This window comes from Geospiza fortis, unplaced genomic scaffold (assembly GCF_000277835.1).
Source record: "Geospiza fortis unplaced genomic scaffold, GeoFor_1.0 scaffold281, whole genome shotgun sequence".
NCBI lineage: Eukaryota > Metazoa > Chordata > Aves > Passeriformes > Thraupidae > Geospiza > Geospiza fortis.
The window spans coordinates 4,031,289-4,056,291 of record NW_005054340.1 but is presented as its reverse complement, the minus strand read 5'-3'; the positions used below and the strand labels follow the sequence as shown (position 1 = coordinate 4,056,291).

Genomic DNA, 25,003 nt, shown 5'->3' with positions numbered 1-25,003 from the left:
TATATATGCTTTTCTCTATAGGTACAATACAGAAACAGAAATAAAATTGTTACCATAAACCCTGACTTCACCAAGGGAAAAAAAAATCACATTCATTCTTTATCTTTGACCTCACTTGCATTCTGCCTTCTAGTTTAGTTTCAGAAAAAGTTTTGGTATTGGTAACATCTTTTTTTCCAGAAAATAGAATCTGCCACAAAAGTATTTCCCTAAATCTGGAAGAGATTAAAGTAGATTTTAAAAACAAAGCTACAGGGTTTTGAGACTGTATTGGTCATGGTGTAGTGACAATGACCTGGATATCCACTACTTTTTTACTGGTGAGAGCTGGACACTCTACTGGCACCCAGTCCAAACTTACCAATGATACACAGTTTACTTTCAGGCTTGGCAAGCTGCCTACTAATGCGTCACAGCAATAGGAAGTTATAGCATCATAAAATCATTAAGGGTGGAAAAGACTTCTAGGATCATTGAATCCAACCATTTAGCCAGGAGAAAAGGAGGCTTGGGGAGAATGCTATTGCTCTCTACCGCTGCCTGAAAGAAGGCTCCAGTGAGGTGGGGGTTGGCCTCTTCTACCAAGTGAGAGGACAAGAGGAAATGGTTTAAAGTTGTACCAGGGAAGATTCCATCTTGATATCAGGAAAAAATTCTTCATTGACAGAGTGGCCAGGCACTGGAGCAAGCTGCCCAGAGAAACAGTGGAATAACAATTTCTGGAAGTTTTCAAAAATCATGTGGATGTAGCAGCATCTGCTGTTCTTTTAAGTGTGCTTACCAATGCAATACAGAAAGCCTACAAAAAATTATTTTAAAAATCTAACAGTTGTTGAAAGGCAGTTAGTTCTCCAGACTGCTCAAGGAATTATGCTTCTAATTCCAATTTCAATGTTTGTTGCCTGTTTATATTGGCTTAGTCATTGGCTTCTAGGCATGCTGGATTTTCTTCTCCTGTTTCTTTAGTAAAAGCAACGATTAAGATATTCCTGTGTTATCATCTGAAAGTGAGGTAGGGCATGGCTCTTCTTAGCTACCAAGGTGGGGCTCTAGAGAAGGGATAGAATTTATGGCATTTACTTCCCTTTTGAAGCTTTGTGACAGAAATCTCAAAATGTACATTTCCAGCCACAGAACCAGTATGTTTTGTGGTGCCCTGTTCTAATCTCACATCATCTGTGAGAATTTTGCTTGAATTACAGCAATAGAGGGTTTCCAGCTTGAAAACTCTAAATGTTTTTGTTCTACTGCAGTACTATGATTATCATTATTGCTTCTGTAGTTCCTCTCACTACAGAGAAGCGAGCAGTGCCTTCAGCTTTATATCTATCAGTAAAAATTTAAATTTTGCTACAAGAAAAAAATAAAAGCATTTGCTATCCATCTTCAGGTAATATTATTTAGATGTACCTACTTCCTTAAAATGAAGACTGGAACTTAAACTTATTCTTAGATTCTGCATAATTTTCTCCTTGACAGAAAATTTAGTTTATCACATATACATCATCCTGAATTAAACCCAGTATTTTATTGATATTGCCACTCCCACTTGCATGTTGGACATTCTTCCATCACTTAGGCTTTTTTTTGGTAGTATATTTTATCCTTCCTGGATCTATGTTTATTCTTCTAATGTGTTAAAACTAACCTTTATTAGAGGAATGTGATGAGTCTTTTGTACTTCTCTTTAAGAAATAATGGTATAGAGAGCTAGCTGAATTTCCTAAGTATTGGTTTGCATTGTAAGGTCTTGAAAAGATGGCAAATGGGCTTATATCAAAAAGCAAATAAACAAACACACAAAAGATTTTTGACGTCAGGACTTCTATTCTGAAAGGTATTTAGGTAGAATATTTTTTTATGAAGTCTATGGGAATTTTGTTAGTGTGAAAAGAAACTCTCAGTCATCAGTAACTATATTAAAAATCTTCCTAATCAGGGATTTAAAAGTTTGCCCACTGAAACTAATAGAAGAGAAGATTCAAGGCTTCACATTGGCTGTTAATTGGGTCTTCTGTATATTTAGAGTGGACTTGCCAATGGAGGATCTGAATATGAAGATCTGGATAATGAAATTTATTTACTTTAGAGATGTTTAGTATTCTGGAAGAAGAACTATCTATTCTGGGAAAAGTCCCAAGCATAAGAAAATAAGTCCCTAGCACAGGTGAATCGGAGCAGTGTTTCTGCTTCAGTTGCCCCTTGAAACAGAGATCATTCATTTCGAAAAATATACTCTCAAGGCATAATGCTAATAGGACACAGAATATTTTGTGATGCACAGGCCTGAAATGTATGTCAGCAATGATTATCTTAAAACTGGAAATGTGCCATACTACTGCAAGAAATTTGTCTTATTAAGAAAAATGTACTATTAAAAGTGCCAGTTATTAGATTGGTTTGGAGATTGCAGGTGAATTGTATTCTTGAAAAAGACTGGAGCATATGTTGATTCCCAAAATCAAAAGTAAAAAAAAGAAAGAGAAAAAAAAACTTATTTCCTTCAATTCCCTCTCATTCTCTTCCCCTATTATAAATTGTCCTGTCGCCTTGCATGCAAATTTCGGCTGTATGCACACTGTTCAAGACTGTTTTGGTAACTGGTGCTAATACTGTACCATTAGCATTTTGTAGTGAGTATCCTATCAGTATGGAAATTTGCCTGCAAATGTCAGTGATTCCATGAGGTACTGGCTTCCAGGGAGTTACTAATATTACCTTGTGCATAAAGAGCTCTTTTGAATTGATGAGGTATTTATAAATTCTTCACACTGTAAAACAGCTGCAAAAGAAATAAATGTAAACTTTCTGAATCTCCATAAAATATCTCTGCAAAACTACTGCAAAACTAATTGACCAAGTAAGATTGCTCTGGGTAGTAGTGACAGGCATACAAGAGGACACATTCAAGGTGGGGCAAAGAGGTCTGCAGCACTGTACTGAAACAAAAGTATTTAACTCTTTTTGTCATGCACCGGACTAAAATGTTTGATTTTTTTCTTCTCTGGTAACTATATGCCAGGCCTAAAGAGCAGTCCATTATCTGTAGTACCCACTACTCTTTGCTCCCTCTGATTTTTTCTGCATCCTCTTGGATGTTTTATGCCCCCTCATACATTTGAAGATGGCCCTGCTTTGATCTGGAAACTGGACCAGTGATTTCCAGAAGTCCCTTTCAACTAAGATTTTTCAGTGATCCTATGATTATCTGATAATCACAACTTCTGTTGCCCTCTTGCTAAAACTCTTCCAAGTTGTCTGTAGTATTAAAATGTTCAAATTCTTCATTATAGTTTATGAATCTTGCCTCTGTGTGTGCATTGTGCGCTTCCTTTCATGTATACCACTTTCTAGTTCACATACCTTACAAATTATGTTCAAGAACTTCCTCAACAAAGTCTCAAAACCAAGGTTTCTTTGAGCCATAGATAGCATATTCTGTAATTGTAATGACAGCATTTTTTAATTTCATTGTCTGATTATATTAACAGAGGGCATTACCTAAATGAGTTGCAAGCTAATTTTAAGTGAGCAGTAAGCCATGTTAAATCTGTACTGCCTGCACTGTTCTGCACAATCTTTTGACTTACCCTGAAGAAAGGAACAAACATCTTTTGTATTACTACTCATACTGTGAATGTTCTCCTGGAGAGAAGATTGCTTCCTTCAGAAAAAACAGCAAAGATAGATAAATGGCTCCCTTCTCCCAAATACTTAGTGGACAGCCAAGTGCAATTCTTCCCTCACTTATATATCCCTAGCATTTAAACTTTTTCTACTAAAGATGCTTTTTAGAAGGCAATAGAGAGCCTCATTCTTGCATAAAAACAGTGGAGATAGTCCAGTTTGTCTCTTGGTGCACCTTTTACAAAGATATTTATAGATTCTGGGTAAAGCTGAAAAAAACAGTGAAGGAAAATTTCAGCAAGATAATGTCATTTGCAAGCCTATAAATGTCTTCTGAGCATGTTTTTCTAACTTCTAATGCAAATGGTAATTGGGAATAGCATTCCTCTGTTAGTTAAGTCTTCTGTCAACTTTTTTATCTCCTTTCTATTAAGTTTCAAATGTATTAAAATCATTGGGTGAATATACACATATTAGTTAAAAAGAAAATATGAAAAATCTGAGGGAACTTCTAAGACCTAGATCCTTTGGCTAATATCCCATGTGACAAAAGAAAAAGATATCTCCATTTGTCAAAAAAACTTCAACATTCTCAAATATTTCTTTACTGGGAACCTACATCACTGGTGGTTTTAAAGCCAAGTATGTGTCTAGTCAATGCTTTCCAGAATTCTGAGCAGAGATTATTAAATGTGTGACAAATATAAGGCATTTTCTAAATGACCATTTTTAACAGAAACATGGTAGGGATTAATTATTATCAAAATAACCATGGTGAATGAAGTTTCACCATGAATGAAGCTTGGACTACTAATGTTTCTCTCTCTTTTATTTTTCTCTTTTCTTCTCATGAGCACACACATGAACTTTTAAAATGTCAATCTGTAATACCCCATTCTTCCATTTTATTCCATTTGAAAGATTGACTTTATAGTCTTCTACTGATTGTTTCATTTAGTTGGTGAATGAAAAATGAAGTTTGTCATCTAACTTGTTTGATTGATACTTGTACAGATTCCAGAAGGCACATATTAGATAATCATAAAAAGTTTAAATACATAATTCTTTCAACAAAATAAAATTGCCTTAGTACTTAGAAGTAAGAACAAGGGTGTTATGGACTGAAAGAAATTGTGGGGTGGTGGTTTTTTTCTGTTTTCTCATGGCAAGTGTTTTCTTGTTGAAAGGATTCTATTTATTGTGCTTTTTTGAGGGTGTAATCTTTCTGAGGGTGAGCTGCCATGAAAGTACAGATCATAGCCTTAGGTATTGGCATTTGAATATTGTTTTCTTTGTGCAAAAACCAGACTCACTTCTGCTAAACTTTCTTTCTTTTCTTCTGCTTGCAAAAACCACACTTACTAACTACTGTGTGAAATGCCATAGCAACTTGTGAGAAACCAGAACTCAGTCTTGGGGAAAATTTATTTATGCCTATGTGTTTTTTTATTATATTTGCATTTTACTTTCTAAACCCTTTAAGGAACTGTGAAAAAGAAAAATGCTTTCATATTTTTTGCATTAGATTTAATTCAATACTATGATGACAGTTCAACATTAATTACCAAGAAATTGATCGTTTTTTACCATACAGTGTGACAGTATAAGTCCAGCAGCTTCCTCCCACTTCATTTCCAGAGTAGCTTGTATTTGATTTAAGTGACTTGACTCCTGCCATACTTCCCACTCATTTTAATTGCTATTTTTTCAAAACAGTTAATGAAGTACAACAAACATGATTTATTGTGTTAACTAAATTTCTGTAGATGCATCCAGTTTTCATTTAGTTATGGTGTTAATAAACCACTTTTAAATTGAGAATTACATGCAATATTGAGTATTTTAAAATGCTTAATACCATCCTATGTGTTTTGCAGACAATCCTGAGCTAGTGAGCCATGTTCCAGTTGGTGTTAGAATCCTGGATGTCAATGACAATCCTCCCGAGCTTGCCAGAGATTATGATGTAGTCGTCTGTGAAAATTCAAAGCCTGGTCAGGTAACTCTGACAGCTATATTTCCTGTCTTTAGAGCAATTATGTGTGCAAGAATCTTCCCTCTTACCTAATGATTGTATTGTTCTTCAATGCTCTTATTGAGACACTGGAAAATCCAAATAGGTCTGTCTGTCAACTGAATATCTCTTATTAAATCCTTATTAAATTAAAAATAATGTTCTGAAAACCTCAAATAAATGCAAATATAGAATAATTAGAACTTGTAAAAAACTAATGTAAGAAAAAATCTCTTTTAAGCATTAGTTGCAACTGATTCAGCTTTTCCTAATATTTAAAAAAAATATATTATTTAACAATAAATGTTAAATTCTTTTAACCAATAATCAGGTAAATTATGCAAATCTGGAGCTATCTCAGAAATGTTTTTTGCTGGGGCTGTTGTTGCTGGTAAGTAGCTAATGTTTTGTAGCAAAGTTTTAATTCTTCAATAGTAGTTTTACAAATGATAATTTATGGGTAAGATCTTTAAGGGATACAATAACATTTGCTCACTGTTTGGGCCAGCCTTGTACTTTTCCCTAAGCTACTGTTGCATGTCTGAATGACTCCTGACCTCAGCCACACTGCAGTTTAATACCTGAGATTAGTGCTGCCATGAGGGACTCTACAAGCTGTAGTTTAGTACCAAAGGCTGGACCAGATTGATGTTGTATGCTTCAACTAACAGGGCTCCTTTACATACGCGTAATGAAATATTTTTTATTTGCATTTCACAACAAGGTTTCAGAAAAATTGTAACACTAAACAGAAGCCAAAACAAAACACAAAAGTACGTGTCTTGCTCAGATGTTACAATCTAGTCTAAGGAAAAAACCAAAAAAATAAGATGGTGTTCAACAAATATGAGGGAGGGGCAAATAAACTGATTGCAGAAGAAGACAAGTGCTCCATATGCTATGAAGGGTTCCCAGCTGGGTGGTTCTGAATCACTGAAAAGACAGTATAACTTTGAGTTATCCATCATCCTATGAGAATGTTTCATAAGATTTACTCCTAAATAACAAATTTGATACTTCTAGGGACATCTGCTTGACTTGGGCTTCCATGTTTCACTGTCCTGTAAGATCCACTATTTATTTCCTCAGCAAATCTATTTTGAAATTTTTATGTGTGAGATAAACTAACCTGTAAATAGTCATTGAAGGACTTTTTGTGTTTGCTTGTTTATTATCAGAAGACCTCTTTATGGAGTGAATTCAGAGTATCATCTAATCACAGAGCCTGCTCTGTGATCATCTAATCACAGTCTCCTGCTTTTTTCCCTCCACTGCTCTGCTTTTTGGAAAAAAAAAGCTTCAAGTTTTTAATGCTTAAGCCTTAAGTCTAAATGACCAAACCTAAGGCATGTCAAAAAGAAAATGCTCATGGGGAAACATGCATTTCCAGGCTGAACTGACAGCTTTAATCATTTAGTAATTATATAGTTGAGAAGATAGACTAAGCATCTGCAACAGATTCCAAGTGAAGCTTGGTTGATATTATTTATTAAAGTAGACAAAGTAGCTGTGATTTGATCTTAGATGACATTCAGACTTGGAGAATGCTGACTTCTTGACATATACTGATTTTGTGAATGGCTGTGAAATTTAGCCAATGTAGGAAAATGACATTTTGCCATCTTCTAAAAAGGAAATCAATGTTGGTTGGCAAGGAATGCCTCTGCTATGTGTTTGTCATGTGTATATTTGCTTGTTTATTGATTCAACTCTAAAGTGATTCTGAGTAGAATTTAACACCTGCTCTCTGTCCTCTTCAATTAGCTCTCCTCAGTTCTTGAAATTCTCTTTTCTCATCATGTGTTGCCTTTAAAAAATATCATGACCCTTCAGTTTCATCCTACCAGTGTTGTCAGCTGGGCTTTACTGAAGCTGAGATTATGTCTTTTATTTTAATCAGGCTTGGCATGGTGCATGTTAAGGTCTGCTAATAGACTATTAAGTACTTGGCCAATTAATTAGAAAAGGGTTAATAGTACATTTGGGTGTCAAGATGATGTGTACTTTTGTTTCTCACTTGTGAATGAATGTCTTGGATATATTTTCTAAAAATGCGTGAACTTCTCGTTTAAAAATAGGCCTCTAAAAATGCTTTGACCTATCCTAGTAAACATAAAATATTTATTTTCTATGTGAAAAAGCAGAAGTTTACACCATGTGGTGCTATACTTTTTACATGTATTCAAGAATTCAGGGAATACTTGTGTACATATGTGAAATCAGGGAATATAGACAGTATATTTTGAGTTATAAAGTTAGTCGTAAAACCAAACAATTTTTACACAAGTCATGTGTCACTGACTCCTTGATCAAAGGTTTTTTTGTAGAATGGCATGCTCTTGAAGCAGCATTCTGTAAAATGTCACTGAATGTTTTATCTAGCATAGGGCAACAGGATGAAAATTTATCCACCATGCTGCCAAATAAAAGCTGAAGCTGCATGGCAAATTGACTTATATTTCACTGAGAAACAACACTGGGGATTCACAAAAAATATTTAATAAAATAATATTTTTTTCCTATGGTCTTACCTGAAGCTTTTACAGATGTGTATGGCATTTAATGACACCTTTAGTATTTGAATAATAACAGAAATCGATTATTTTGAACATAGTGTTCCATCACCACTTTTTTTGTCTCGCTGCGCCAAATATAATTTCAAAATTATGAACTAAATATATATAGCTAAGAAAATCCTATCTTTCTGGTTTTACATGATACTTTTACTATCATGTACAGTTGTGCCACCTTTGCAAAATTCAGTAGTGAAAAATTAGGTTTTGCCAAAATTTTCAACCAGTATTGCCATGACTTAGGTAAAAGTCATATGCATGATTATAGATAAATCAGAATTTTTTCAGATTGATCTTACTCTGCTCCACTTCAAAAAAACAAACTAGTAAATCATTATTATTATGACAAACTAGTAAAACATTATTGGCAACCATCATAAGTACCGTTAATTGTGCCAAATGTGTAAAGTCAATGCAATGTAATTTATTCTATATAGTAAATGGAATAGGCATTATGCCTTATTGAGTTGTCATGGTTTAACTCCAGCTGAAAACTCCTCCCCCCACAGCCACTTGCTCACTCCCCCACCAGTGGGATGGGGAAGAGAATAAGGAAAGCAAAAGTGAGAGAGCTTGTGGGTTGAGATAAAGCCAGTGTAATGGGTATAGCCAAAGCTGCACATGCAAGCAAAGAAAAGCAAGGAAATGACAATTTCCCATGGGCAGGAAGGTGTTCAGCCATCTCTGGAAGAGCAGAGCAACATCATGTGCAGCAACGCTGACTTTGGAAGACAAACACCATGACTACAAACAACCCCTCCTTCCTTCTTCTTTCCCCAGCTTCATAAGTCAGCATGACATCATATGGTATGGAAAATCCATTTGTTCACTTGGGGTCAACTGTCCTGGCTGTGCCCCCTCACAACTTTTCCTTCACCCCCACCCCCCTGCTGGTGAGGTCACACAAGAAACAGAAAAGACCTTGATGCTGTACAAGCCCTGCTCAGCACTGACAGAAACATCTCTGTGTTATCAACACTTTTTCCAACACAAATTAAAACCACAGCCTCATACCAGCTACTGTGAAGAAAATTGACTCTACCCCAGCCCAAACCAGAACATGATTTCAAAAATAAATTTATTTTGCTTCTCTTATGTGAATGGAGGTAGAGATTTCTGTGGTGTCTTTCAGTTTTAAAACAGACCAAGCCACTGGAGTCTGTGCTGGATATGTTTCAGGTTCAGTCCAGACAGACTATAGCTGAACATTGAGCAGAAAAATTCTTATGAAAAGAGCACTTTCCCTCCCCACTTTTATGTTTCCCTCAGGATATCTATCAGTTCTGTGCAGCAGTCTGTGTGGGCTTCACTGCCTATATCACAGGAACAACTTTTATTGGATTCCACTTTTGCACTTGAGTTTCAAGACACAGCATGAAAATGAAAGCAGAGGTAGAAATATAGTTTGGTCCCACATTCCAAGAACTTAGATCAATTTTAGTTGAAAGTAAATTTAAAACACCACCAGGGCTTTCAAAGGCAAAGGTCCTACCTTTCAAAAATACCTCTCTCAGACATGGTTTTGGCTACATCCAGTTCTGTTACTTTTGGGCAAACTAAACTAAAACCAGGACTGGCTTCTGTTCTTCCTGTTCTGTTCTCTGGCAATTTAAAACTGATTCTTAATGGGAAATTTTAAGCAGAGATATGGTTAGCAGAAATATTTTAGTTAATTATTTTTCCTTACCAATATTGAAGTACATTCAATTATTAGGACAGCAGGCAGATGACACTTCTCATAGACCATCCCAGTTCAGCCTGTATTTTGGCTCCATAAAAACGGACATTTAGCTAAAACTGTAATTCAGGAAGTCAGCAGGATACAATGCAGATGGTGATAATCTCTTCACCAGGTCCTGACTGTATCAGAAGATCAGAAAATATAGATTCTTTAGATGCTTTTACCTGGCTCTGAAGTGTGGTTTCTAAAATATTTCCTGCTAGAGAAATCAAATTAATGACCCAGTCATTTCATCTGTTGAATTCAGCAGCAGTCAAGTCAAGAAAATTAAAATAAAGTAAACTTGAGCATCCTGCTGAAGTCAGGCACTATGTGGGTCAAGTTCAAATTTCAACACATTGACTGTTAATTTTTATTTCAGGTAATTCAGACTATCACTGCTACTGACAAAGATAATTCTGCAAATGGCGCAAGATTCCATTTTTCTCTTGATGAAGGACTTTCTTTGAATCCCAACTTTACTCTAAGGAACAATGAAGGTAAATCTAATACATAAATCTCAAAGAAATGGGCTTCTGTTTTGTCTGGGCTGTCTGAATTGAACAGAACAATTTCCATGCATTTGCTTACAGAAACAGAAAACTGTAACATATCATCACTGAGCTGTTGGATATCAAGGACATATGTACACAATATTTTGCAAACTATGAATAATAATATATTGTATTTTGTATTTATATTCTATTTATTTTAGCATTTATACTTCATACTTTCAGGAATGTTTTTGAAAAGTGGATTAATGAAAAATATGTAAATTTGTTCTACTTTTAGGTGAATAGCACTGATTGGGTACTGTCAAGGTTATTGCCAATTATTGCTTAAAGAGAAAAAAATTAAGGGGCATAAAAATTGGAAATCATGCTTACTTTTACAGATATGACATCAAGAGCAGGTCTTTCTGTGGTCCCTGGATGGTAGTCCATCTCTTCATGCCTTCCTAAGAAACTGTTCCTAAACATTGCAATCAGAAATTCATAGCAGGTAGTCCCAGATGGAAAACAGCCCTCAGAGTCTCCCAAACAAAAGTTTCTGAATATTTATTGAGTGGAAAGCTGTCTAACCTCCAAAACCCAAACCTAAATCAGCCTTGCTCTTGATCAAGTATTACCTTGTGGTATCCACTTTGCAACCTGATGAAAATAAGCGTAAACTTTAAATATTTGTCTAAATTTTCCTCCTGAGATTTTGTCTATGTGTATTGCGGGGCTTTCTTTGTATGCCTATGTGGAAGTGTATGGGATTTGCTTTGTTTTACAGTTATGTATTTGTAGTACTGCTGTGGAATACATTCTGAGATTTTACAGCTCACAAGTCCTCTGTAATGCATTAGCTCCATCATTGTTATATTTGGTACATACAGTGATATTGAAACAATCCTTTACAGACTTTTTTATCTGTTTGTAAAACCAATCAGGGAAGGAGATTGAATAATCCTAATAAAGAATTTGTTCCAATGTTTAACAATATTTACAGAAGAAAAAGAATCATGCTATTTATTTGGAATAGATAAATGGATTTCATGTTCAAGTTCCAAAAGAGATCAATAAATATATATCAATATTAATAAATAATCATAAATATTGAAGGGCTAAATAATATATTAAAACTTTTCCCTAAGTGAGACACCAGCACTTTCCCAGATTAATATATCAATCCCACTCAGATTGTGATAGAACGTTATAGGAAAAGCCAGGCTCTTGTTCCTCAAATGAAAGAGGGGTACTAAAATATTTCTGTATTTTAGTCTGTGATTCCAATAAACTGTTGATTATTAGACTATGATCTCATGCGAAAGACCATGTGCATGTTCATTTCAATACAACATATTTATATCAAGAAGTTTTTTTTAATAGCTCTTCTAAAACTGTGGTTTGTGACAACATAGATATTTTATGGTTTTGAACATATTTAAAGCTGGGTCTGTATTATGTCTGTTCATTGCTACATAAATTATTTAACTACACAGATTTGTAAGAGGGCATGAACTTCTAACAAACATTTGATGCAGCAATGTCATATTTTGGATAGAAATATTCATCTGTGGATAAAAGCACTTTTTTGTTTGTTTGGTTTTGGTTTTGTTTTTTTTTTTTTTTTTTTTTACTTTCCTGAGATCAGGGAGAAATGACTTAGCAATCAACAGAAAGCAGTGTTGGGACTACCCTAAATTTGATTTTATGGGGGAGGGGGTTGGTAGAGGAAGGAACTGAAAAAGGGGTCTTTTAAGACAAAAGCCTGTTGAGCATTGTGTTTTTATCTCACCTAAGGAAGTATAAAATTATGCACTTCCTACATTATCTTGCATAAACATTCTTACACAAACAGAGACTCCAAAAATGCAACATCCAAATTGGCCATATAATTAAAAAATGATGATTTAACTCAAAACATAACAAGAAATTTATTTTAAAAGTAAATACATAGTTATGTTTTGCTTGGTACAAGGCAATTTGAATCTATTGTTTAAACGTTGTCTTTTATTGGGACCTTTTCTTTGTGACACAATTTATACAGAAAATAGTAGTGAAATATCTACGAAGTACACGCAGTTATCAAGCATTTACAGCTTCCATATTTCTCATCTGCTTCTATTCACAAAGAGAATTTCTGTGGCTTTCTATTATAGGAAATAGCAGAAAGAAGGTGGGCAGGAAAGGCTTTTCTTATGTCTGTGACAAGTTTGCACTTTTGAAAACTCATATTTTTGAGCATCAGGCATTAAAAATAATCAGATTGCTCTGAACAGAAGACAACTGCTCTGGATTTCCAAATTATATAAAGGCTGGTATTTTGGGAGGGTTTTATTTGTTTGTTTATTATGTTTTTTAAAGAAAAAAACTACAAAAATTGGCTTAAGAGAATTTTTTATAATGTTTTGTATAATGATAAAACTCAAATTCTTGATTTCACATAGAAAATGGTAGTTAGTAGTAGCTGTATCTGTCTCTACGAAGCTATACTTCTCTTGCAGTCACCTTCTAATTCAGTCATGCTCTTCTTTTATTTCTTCAGAAAAAGGGTTCCATTTCATAAAAATATCAATAGGCATTTTTCCCCTTTGTTTTCATAACCCAAAACAACAGTTTTGTTCTTGAACCCTAAATACACTTTTGCATGAATGTACCCCTATTCATTTATTATCAGTACACTCCACAGCAGTGCACTGGATCTTAAAATATTTATGCTTATATCTATGCACTTTGACTGAAATCTAGGGATTGTACAAGCAAAAGATTCTCTAGTTTGTTCCTATCTACCTGTATAGACTGCAGCAATATACAATCCCAGCATGTTTATGATTCAGCTCAATAATCTTCTATGCCTTCAGCAAACTTAATAGGTATTAAATCCTCAGTCCCTGTAATTGATCATTTGACCAATTAAACTTATATCTCTTGGGCCTGAACTTGTGCATTTTGTAAATGAAAATCTCCACAATATGAAATCTCTATTTGTGGAATATTCACCCTCATAATGCAGAGCTTAAAACCCTCAGGGAAATGTAGGTCAGGATAGAGTGACAGGGCTATACCAAATATAGCATCCAGCAAAATTAAGGATTCCGCGGATACCCTTCTGTATTCTGTTTGTGCTACAATTTTCATTTGAAAGGAAAAAAAAAGGAAAATACAGAATATGATAGTTTTCCCTACTGTATTCTTAAGGTACAAGAGATGCTTTTTTGCCATTTAAGTTTTATTACATACTTTATTACATACTGTTCAGAGAAAGTAAAGGCTTAAAAGCATGAACAAGAGGACAGACAACAAAATGATGCAGTATCTGTACTCATGTAAGCAAGGCAGAACAAGAGCTGGAATAGAATTTCTTTGTTATACTAAGAAAATGCATTAAGTTGTAATAATTTTCTGCAGCTTTATAGAGCAAACCCAGAGAAGAAGCCTTTCTTTTTTGTTTGAGAATTGTACTTATGAAGTTCTTTTATTGAAAACAGGTTTCTTTGCAATTTATTTTGCCTACAAAATTGTTACAATTTCTATTAAAACCTGGAAAGACAAGTACTTTTTCTGCTGTGCTTTTATATTGCAAATCAGATTCTACATAACTCATTTAACTGTTGTCTGTGTTGTTCTCACTTTCTTTTTTAGGATATTGTCATTGATAATTTTGAAATCCTTTTTCTAATATCATAAACTTATACTTTTTGCATAATCAGAAATATCTACCTTTGCATATCCCATTAAAAACTTTCCATAACTATATGGGTCTAAAACCATCTTCTGTTTGGAAATCAGAATAAAGGCAACAGAAGTTCTTCCCAATAGATCAATTTCTACGAATTCTAGAATTGTACTTTTTTTTCTTACCCTAAAAATAATAATATTTTTCCCAATGCATAATGAATTGTGGATATATTTGTCTTTTCTTTTTTTTTTTGTCTGATGGAAAATGCATCTGAACATGTCATTGTTATCATATTTCCAAGCATGAATATATAGAGTCACTTCTCTTTCAGAACTTATATAATTTTTTTCAAGAGTGAAAAAAGATTGAACCCTCAGAGAACAGTTCATTTAGAGCATTTAAGAAATTTCTGACTGTAAAGCACTGTTTTGCTGGTGCTATTTTTTAATCACAAGATATACAATTTTCCATGGATGCTTAGTGGTATTGTAAATTTCCTAGACAAGGAGGGTTAATGGAGATAATGGACATATTCACCCAACACTGCCAGTGAGATGTCTGCATTCCCTTACTTCAATAAATTGAGATTGCTGACTTCTGATAGCAGTCTAAGTTTAGCTTACTTTCAATGAAGAACACCTCCCTAGAGAATGCTTAGCATTTGTTTTCCTCTTCTTTTATTTCTTCAGGACAAAGGTTTCATATCACAAAAGCATTTGCAATTTATTTTTCCCCTCTGCCCACTTATCTCAAAGATCTGGCCCTTTGATTATTGCCCAGTGATGGAGAATATTCTGGAATTGGAATAAAGGTATGCCATTTTTCTGATACTATAATTCTGGAGATTCAATTTTCTTAATTTTATGTCAGAAGATCCATTAACACCCACAGAAGTGGAGATGTGTTTTTCTGTAAAATTTAGAGCATGATGAGTTCAATGGCATCTGTATAAAATGAAGATTTTAATGTATTCATCCACCCATGCCTGTGATATATATTAACCTTTCTCCCTGTGTCACAGATCAAAAAATAGTAAAAAAATAAAGAGATCAATTTTACTCATCATTGCTGTTATTTAGAAAGAGAACAGCCTCCAGAGAGTAATTGATTCCATCCCAGTGTGAATTTCTTACAGAATCTTCTCTTTATCACTCTGCCCTTCTTATTTCCTACCATATTGGACAATGTGCCTGTGAATTAACTTCAGAGCTTTGCAAGTTGCAAATGAATATGCCAGATACCAGACCATGACTTAGTTGTTCTAGAACACCTAAAATGACATTTAAAATGGTTGGATTGAAGCCCCCACTTTGCAACCTATCACAAGAGGAAAACTCCTGCATAGTTCCGGCTTTCATTTACATCACAGAGTCGTGCTTGTTCTGGTTATGTGGTACTGTGAATTACTGCTGACCTTCTGTAAAATATCATCCTGCAAAGAAGACAAGTTGTAACTGGAGAGAAATGATATCTGAGAAAGTGCAAATTTAACATCACACATGGTGACTGAAAGTACAGTCCACACAAGTATTGTTACTGGAAATGGATTGAATGTCTGAGTAGGTATAACAGAATCAACATATGGAAGTTAAAAAGGAATTCTACCATGATTATAACAGAAAACCAGGAGTAGCTACTGTAGAGGGAAGACATTTTCCCTCTTCAGGCCTCTGAACATCTTCGATTTTTTTTTTATTTTAAAAAAATTAGCTCTAAGATTGATTGTAAAGTTATTTTAGTGCATAGTGTAGTGGTTCTGCATTTCTTTTCTGGACTGCAGCTTGTTGGTGATTTAAAAACCAACTATAAGCAAATAACTATATTTCAAACCAAAAATGACTTCTATGTTACTTTTCGTTTTTGCTACCCACTGAACTAGAAACTTTCAATAGCTTCTTGCCCATTGGCAATGGCTTTGAAGACAGCAAAAGAGAAAAAATATTTACAAGAGCTATCAATAAAGAAATGAAACAGAAATGCATATCATGTAGTTCACATAAACAAATTAACAGCTCCAACTTTAGAAATGTAAGAAATGCAAATCATTCCAATATATCTTCTTTGGTTTTAATTAGTTTATGACTTCTCAGAAAATTTATAGTAGTTGAACTGCTGACACAAGCAGAGCTGAAAATTGAAACATGCCTTAAGATAAATACTGGATTTTACTTATTTTTTTCTTTTACCTCCATTTCTCTTGTTTCTCCATTTAATGTGTAATGTGTCAAAGGAATTCTCAAATTGTGAATAATAAATGAGCATCCTCCAATGCACTCCAGCAGTCAGCTTCCATGCCCTTACCATTGTATCTCTGTTTCCTTGATTTTCCTATGCCCTCATTTCTTTCTTTAGCTTAGGAGCTTAATGTAAAAAGGCAGAGATGATGGAAAAAAGACTGTGATAACAGCCTTGTATACAGTGTACAGCCTGGATTAGTAAACGATGACATCTTCAGAGGGTGAAGAGTTGCTGTGTTACAGCCATGTAGCATTTCCCATGGGTAACCTCAAACTCACTTAAGATAAAGCTTAACTTCTAGTTGACATATTTGCAAAGAGCAGCCCAAACAGGAGTAAGTTTAGATCATTAGAAAGTTTAGTTCATTAAATGGAGCAATGTATAACAGAAGATATCAGATAAATATTTTTTTCCTTATATGGGAGTTGTTAATTTCCCTTAGCAGTCAGTCCTGTAATCTCCAGTGAGTCCTGGTTCTTATCATACTCCTCAGGGGTGAAGTTCACCATTTAAATCTATTGAGATAAAAAAATCTTTCCTTCCAGGTCTAGAAGAATGAGATCTGTAGTGCTCCTCATCCTATTTCTATTGCTGCTATCCTATACACTTGCCTTCCCCAACTATTTGCAGTATCTTTTTTCAGATACCAAAGAAATTTCTCACTGCATAACCCCCTGCCTCCCTTTCAAACTACTGCTGTTGATATAACTTTTTTCCCCTTTTCAATAAACTCTTTTCTAGGTCATCAGTGTCAGACTCTATACTTGGCTTCCTATAGCTTTTACAGATGGAGAGATTTTTTGTTCTGTGCAAAGCTCTTAAAAGTTACTGTCTTTCTATCTCTTCTCTCAACACATTCCTATAATGGTTTTTGACAAGGAACAAAAGCAATTAAAATTTGAAAGCTCAGAACACCAGCATGTTGGATGGTTTTCAGGATGCAGTCAATATTGCAGTTCGGCTGCAAGAAACTTTTTTTCTCTCCATTCATTTTGTTGGCATAGCTTTGCATATGATTGTTCTCAAGAATGGAGTTCTGACTAGAGCATCAGAGATGCAATTCCTGAGTTATGGCAATATGATTGGCTTTGATAATTTTCTGCTATGCTTGATTCTCAGTGACCTTTGGAAAATCAGACACAGTTTCCTTTTATGAAAAATGTTAGATATCTTCTTTGTAAAATGTTTTAAGAAATTTAATGAGACAAAAATAGTATGTGAGAGTTCAGATACTTTCCAGTATTTTACTTATATGTAAACACAATGCACTAAGTTACCATATCTAAATCTGATAGAGAAATAATGAGAAATAACCTCTCTGATGATATTGGGAACAGAAAATTTCCAAGCCAGTGTCTTAAAGACCATAATTTTATTTGTGTTAAAATTTGTGAAATTTCATTGAAGGAAAAACTTTACACTGTTTCTTTGAGAAAGTTTATCACTGGGTATGTTATTAACAGAAACTTCTGGGTATGTCATGTAACATTTGCTTCTACAGAAATCTACTTACTACCCAAGAAAATACAAAACTCAAAAATTCTCTATGGCAATTCTTTGAAATTAAAAATTTTTTACCAGTTCCCTTTTTCCTTTAATTGTCTTATACCAATATTTCATTGTATCTTATATTTAGTTGTTTAATGTTGACAGTATAAGAAAAACAATTTAATATTGAATGAAAAAATACAACACTGAAAGAAAAAAATCTCTATTTTTTAAAATTTGTATTTATTCTTTACAGTATAAAAATATCAGTTTGACAAAATTTTGTTTGACAAGGCCCTCCTCCCAGAGAAACAAGGTTTAATTATAGCTTTTTTTCACATTTTTTTCCTGTAACATTGAATTGTATAATTTTACCATTTTTTCATTTTTTTCTCTTATTTTCTTTTTTCTTTTAGCTTTAATTTTTTTTCCTCACAATTTTCCTCCCATCTGTCCACATTTACCCTTGTAGCATACATTCTCACATCTCAATGTTCTTTCCTTCACATCTTTGCCAATAGTCTCTGCGCTAAAATTACTACAAGATCCCCGATCAGGAGTCCTCAGTTTTTCTTCATTATGCTCAGTCTCTGATGCTTTTGTTGTCAGCAAGCATTCTCATCACTGCTACTGGAGCTGTGCGCTGGATCATTCACTCTTTTTAAAATTTAAGTCACGGGCAACAAGCACAGAGCTCGGTCATGCACCTCCTCTTGACTCTGTGTAGAACCAAATGGATCCCAGACTTCATTATCAATGGGTTTTTCTCTTTTGAATTTACAAAATAATGTGGAAGTTGTATTGCAGCTCAACAGCATACTGTTATCGTATTGCAGAAGGAATTTACATGCCACAGTGTGTCATGGTGCCTGCATGAGGCTATTTAGGAATGCTTATGGATCTGCAGACTGTTGGAATAATGTTGAGGCAGGAAAAAAACCTGGTGCACTCTTGTCCATACTGCCTGAGAAGGGTCGTTGGTGTATGTTAATAACAGTGACTGGGCTTGGGTGTAATGTGAGAGTTCTAGTTGGCCCAGGAAAACAAAATGCAAAATATTTTGCAGGCAGGATGTATACACAACAAATAACTTTGCAAAGTATGTTATATTATGGACATTTTATAATCTTCCACAACATTATGGTATTATTTTCTGTCACAATTTTTCAGATTAAAGAATTATCTTATCACCTTATTCTTGTTCCAGTGTTGTTCTGTAACTTGACTGAATATAGCACAACAGTATATATATATATATATATAACAGCCTATATAACAGTATAATAAGTGACTGGTGTCATCAGTCATCAAAATACAACGTTGTAGAAGCAAACTTGAAGTAAATAAGTAAACCTGACATAAATAAATACCTTATATTGCACACACTCCACGTGAAAAGAACACTTAATGAACTTAAACTCACCATGCTGGATATTCCATATTTCAAAAATAGGGGGTAGTGTGGAGGTGTGTTGTGGGTATTGCTTATGTACAGATGTAAAGCTAAAGAACTTCAGTGCTGAGTTCTTGGTTTATCAGCAATTGTATCACTTCCCAGCTCATATATGTGTTTCTTGTGTGAAGCCTGTTACCAAATATATTGTGATATTATGATGATGTGGGATGATATTGCCAGTTTTTCTAAATGTCACTGTCAAATGCCATGCAAAATAAAATGTTGGCAAAAGTGGGTTAAAATGAATGTTTTAAAATTTTGCACAGAGCTTGACAGAAAATATAGCATAAAGAGTAACCACCTGAAAAAGATCTTGTATCTAGTTTAAACAAAAACAGCCCTTTCACTCAAATGTGTGTGTAGCAGTCTAATTGGAAAATATATGCTGCACTGGCTATTTTGTTGCACTAGATTTTCACAGAGTTACATGGATTTCATTTTTCCATAGATTATGATAAAGCCATTTAATAGTGCAGTTACAGTGGTAAGGAAAATTAAGAAATTTTCTTGTTTGTTTGTTTGTAATAGGAAGATGAACCTGGCAGAGGTATTCTGTACTTATCACCCTTCTATTGTTTGCTAAAATACTCCAATCTCATAACCCCACAATTTGGAAACCATGTGACAAGCAACACAAGAAGAAAGCTCCTTTCTTCTAAAGTGTCTGCATCTATCAGGCTCCATCTCTCTATAACTGCTGGTGTTTCAAATTCTCACTGCTTCCAATTTTATTTTTTTTTATCTTGGACTTTTATTCAGAGGCTAGTAATTAAATAGTGGTGGCTACAAACTGAAAATAAATTTTAGACACAGGAATATTGGCTATAACTATATATTGTTGCAACATTTTTTCCCCTGCATAATTTTTATGCCTCTTAATTTCTTGGATTTGGAGGGATATGTGTGGCAACTTCCTACTCTCCTTAGTGCCTACAAATGCTCTTGCAATGTGTGTAATAAGCACGAGGTTTTCCTTGTCTATGCCAAATGGACCCATACGTAACAGAAGGGTGAAAATGTCTTATGCCACTATCTCCGCCTTTCTTATTTATCTTTAAACTCTAATAGTTTAGAACATGTAAAATCCACTCTTTTTCTCTTCCTTTGCCTTCCTTTGCCTTCCCTCTTCCTCCTGACCTCTTCAAAGCACATGTCTTTGCTCACTGTCCTTTTAGAAGTTTTCTGAAAACTCACTAAAACTTTAAAATCTTTAATAAACACTAAAACATGAAAGTCTCATTTTAGCTTTTTACTAAATGAGTTTTAATATTCTACCGAGTGTCAAGAGAATTTTGGATTTTGTGTTGTGCAAAACTTTTACGATAGCAGTCAGTCCTCATAATTCCAGGTATACAATTTGACAAGGGTTCATATGCTACCAGCAGCATAGCATAGGATGAAAAGACTTGCAAATTGGGCCCAAAATATTTGTCAAAGTTCTCTTGATTCTAATAAAAATACAAGAGTTTTAAGTACTCTTATTTATATAATGTTAGTTACTTTTCAACTCCTCCCCTTTTTCATCTATTGACCAGAAAAACTTCCTGGCAAATTTTAATTCTAGATTGTGCATTTTCATAGATTAGGGCTTGCTAGTTTTAGGAAGCCCCATGCTTCCATTTGATGGGAAACAAACAGCAAATAACTTCTTTTTTTTTTCATCTTTTACTTCACTGAAATGTTATTCTTGTTTTGATATTGTAGATAATACAGCCAGTATTCTGACAAGACGAAGGAGATACAGTCGAACCACTCAAGATATCTATTACCTCCCTGTTTTGATTTCTGATGGCGGCGTGCCCCCTCTCAGCAGCAGCAGCACCCTCACCATCCGGGTTTGTGCCTGTGAGAGGGACGGACGAGTGAGAACTTGCCATGCTGAAGCTTTCCTCTCCTCGGCTGGCTTGAGCACAGGAGCTTTAATTGCCATCCTCCTCTGCATTGTCATCCTTCTTGGTGAGCCATTTGCAATACTAAGTAATGCTGTCCCTCCAAAGCCTCTCAGAATCTGGGAGGGCATAAGGTTTCAATATGGCATGCTTTTGAAACAGTGGTTGCCTGGTAGTAGGAGGCAATTAGAAACACACAGCTGTGATTAGAGGGCAAAGGTTTAGCTAGAGTTAATAGGGGAAAAGTGCCTTTAAAGTACATTTTTGAATATCTGGAATCCAGTAGAAATTTTTTCAGAGGTCATCAAGTAATTAGCACTGGAGATCTTTCTTTTCCATAATTTAGAAAGATTTCAAAAAATAGAGGACTCTAATACCATGTTTTGAAAAATTGTAGAAAATAGATGGGCAAAGATTTTTGAAATGCCTTATGCTGTAAGAAGCATCATTAGCACTCTACAAGAGCCATTTCTTAATTACCTTGGTGGGATAAACTGATAGCAATGCACAACATAATCCACAGGGACAAGGGACATAAGAGACTATAAGCCGACTCATAAGATTAATGCCATTACAAGTGCATTTCCTCTTGACTCTTTTTAGGTTTTTTATTTTTGCGGGTCAATTCCAATGTTACCCATTAGTTAATATTGTGGTTGGTTTTGGTTTGTGTTTTTTTTCCTGTCAGAGACACAACTCGCTGCGTGCATGACTCTGTGATACTCATGTGATTTTCTGCACAGAGATGGAAAGAAATAATAGCAATTGCAGTGTAATCGAGAGGATATTTTGAGGACTTTTTCCCCAAAGACTACATTTTCTAAGACCTACTTTCTTTACAGCTTGCTTCAGTATTTTCTTGTCAGAAGGCTATTTTAAAATATACAGTTATACCTTTATCTCGTAATTTTGTATTTTATTACACAAAATTGAATATTCATAAGAAAATAAGAAATGTTTTCCATAATAATTCAATTTATATGCTAAACATTGGTTTTAATGAAGCACTGAAGGCCCTGGATTATGCTTCTGAAAAATGCTAAATTTAGTTGCTCATTTTTCATTTACCTGAAAGACTGTTATCTCCATTTATCTCCTTTATGAGATCCCTAATAAACTAAGTAGCAGATGATCCTGAATACCAGTACTGAAAATACCATCCTGAAAATATTACACCTCTGTATTTTTGACTTAGTGTCTGCTATTTCTGTAACATATTCAGATGTAAACTTTAAACCTACTCTAATATCTGCAGTTTTCTCTTTAGCGATTGTGGTCCTTTTCATCACCCTAAGACGTGGCAAGAAGGAGCCTTTGATCATTTCAGAAGAAGATGTCCGGGAAAATGTTGTGACATATGATGATGAGGGAGGTGGAGAGGAAGACACGGAAGCATTTGACATCACAGCACTGCGGAATCCATCTGCTGCTGAAGAGCTAAAATACCGGAGGGATGTTCGGCCTGAAGTGAAGCCTCTGTCCAGGCATCATCCCTCCTCAAGCCTTGACAGTATAGATGTTCAGGAGTTCCTTAATCAAAGACTGGCAGAGGCTGATCTGGACCCCAGTGTGCCCCCATATGACTCCCTGCAGACATATGCCTATGAGGGTCATAGATCAGAAGCTGGGTCTATCAGCTCTCTGGATTCAGCAACGACACAATCTGACCAGGATTATAATTACCTTGGAGACTGGGGACCCGAGTTCAAGAAGCTAGCTGAACTCTATGGGGAAATAGAACCAGAAAGAACAACTTAGTTGTAATTCCCAGAACAGAGAAGTTCCTAAACCACTGGACAGATAATGACAACAATGGTAACAAAAAAAAAAGTGAATACAGTACTTGGAACTGAGTAAGTTGTATGCAGTTACTGTAGAACAAGTGCCCTTTTCATATTTGAAACTGGGTTCTCCAATTGAAAGAAAGTCAAATTTTGGAAAATACAGAAAAAAGAATCTATTGTCCCTTGTGTATTTATTTTTTTTTAATTGCTCATTAAACTGTCTGGTACCTTCTCTGCAACAACACCTAAAGTAAAGCCAAGAAATGACATTTTTATTACAATATGCGTAACAGCTCCAAGCTGCAGTAAGTTTATGGTCATGTCTGTCTGAGAAGAGCGCTAAAAAAGGATCAAATCTCTTGTGGTCGTGGTGTTGCATTTCTAGCTGTGCTCTAGGCCTTGTGATCCCAACATGAGGTTGACAATGAGGTTTACTATCAGCGTGAAAAGTGCTACCAGTCTGTTTCCTTTACAGAGGTGATAAGCCACACCTGTCCTCTTAAATAAATGGTCCTTTGATGATTTAATCTTATTGACTTAACAGGTTGCATTGAGAAGCTGTCATTTCGTTATGTCCTTCATAATCTTGTCATCCATAACCAGCTAACAGATGGAGGGCATCATTATTTGTAGCTCAAACACAGCTCTAGTCCATAATCCCAGACCTGCTCTGTTACTGCGTGCTAGAGGAACTGCTGTTTCCAGTGTTGTGCTTTTTCTTTTTGTCTTTTCATGGGATCATTCATCTAAATGGAATAGGCCCAAAGTACTCTTTATGCAGCGAAGCAGATGAAGCATAGGCTTTTTCAATAAAAACAGCAATGGCAGCACCATTAAACTATGTGGTTTTTTGGTTCACTGTGCTTCACTTATGTCAAGAGCTAAAGCTTTTTAAATCTTTTGCTGATCTGAGTCCAGAAGCTACAACAGTCTGTTTAAAACCCAGAGTTCTTAATCACAATTTTAATTTGACTAAAAGCAAAATAGAGCTGCTGGTAAGACATGGGGATAGTGAAAACTGAAGCAAGGAGAATAAGATGATGATGCAATTTTCTTTTAAATTCAATCTACTGATATTTATTTCTCTTAGAGCATTTGCCACCTCAGCAGAACAAGATGGTTTTTCCCTATTTCAAGCATCATGGAAACAAGAGCATTTTAAGTCAGTGAAAAAATATACCATTACTGTGGTTCCTATGGATTAAGTAAATTGATTTCTTACATTAGTAACTTTGGAACATTGAGAAATGATAGTTCTCCTTAACATAGCAAACTGTTTAACACCTAATCCAGCAATTTTTTTTTTCTTTTTTTAGCATTGCAGCAGCAGAACTGCTAAACAGTTCAGCATAACATAGCAGCCTGATTAGCACCTCATCTAGCAGATTCAGATTTATCTTTTCCTTTGTTTGGAATTTTAAGCTTTTCTTTATCTTTCTGGTGATACTGTGAGAGGACCAGGAACTCATAATATCCTAAGAGAGATTATGACCTGTAATACTCATGATCACTATCAACAGTCCTCTGCTCCTAATTCTAGTCCACTTTAGGCAAATTGACTTCTTCCAGTGTGTATTTGATTGGAAAACTATCCAGAGTAGAAGCTGTGTACTTTTATTCTTAGCCTCTGCGGTCTGGTATGCAGAGTGATACAGATTTGTATGCTGCACTAGATTCCTCCCTCTGCATTTTAGATGCCACTTATATTCGGCTTAGTAAAGAAGAGTCTATATTTATTGCTGATCTACTGTGAGCCACACAGGTGAACTAGATAATTAAGCCTTCTTTTCTTTACTCTATGGTTGGATAGGTCCTAGACATGACTGAAATTTCTGATCAGTTTACTTTGAAGAGATTTTTTTTTTCTCCTGAGATGTAGTTGACTGGTTTTGGTTTAAACAGCCTTCTGGAAAAAATAGCAAGTAGCTTTGTAAGCAACTTTTACACTCTGAAAAGTATTAGTTGTACTGTAATTCCAGAATTTTTTTTTTGTACACTATTTTGTTTAAAATTTGTAATTACTCTTCTCTCTTTCAGAATCTGAACC

At 35.0% G+C, this 25,003-nt stretch overlaps 1 protein-coding gene across 1 annotated transcript in view; it reads left to right on the top strand.

Annotated features, from left to right (window-relative positions):
- CDH18 (cadherin 18) overlaps positions 1-24,406 on the top strand; it is a 224,596-nt gene extending 200,190 nt beyond the window's left edge. Inside the window, exons 10-13 of the mRNA XM_005422573.2 lie at positions 5,505-5,626; positions 10,317-10,434; positions 20,988-21,239; positions 22,440-24,406. Of these exons, the coding sequence (XP_005422630.1) occupies positions 5,505-5,626; positions 10,317-10,434; positions 20,988-21,239; positions 22,440-22,930 (983 nt within the window). The 3' untranslated portion in view covers positions 22,931-24,406. The remainder of the gene's footprint in view (positions 1-5,504; positions 5,627-10,316; positions 10,435-20,987; positions 21,240-22,439) is intronic.
- The last annotated feature ends 597 nt before the right edge of the window (positions 24,407-25,003 follow it).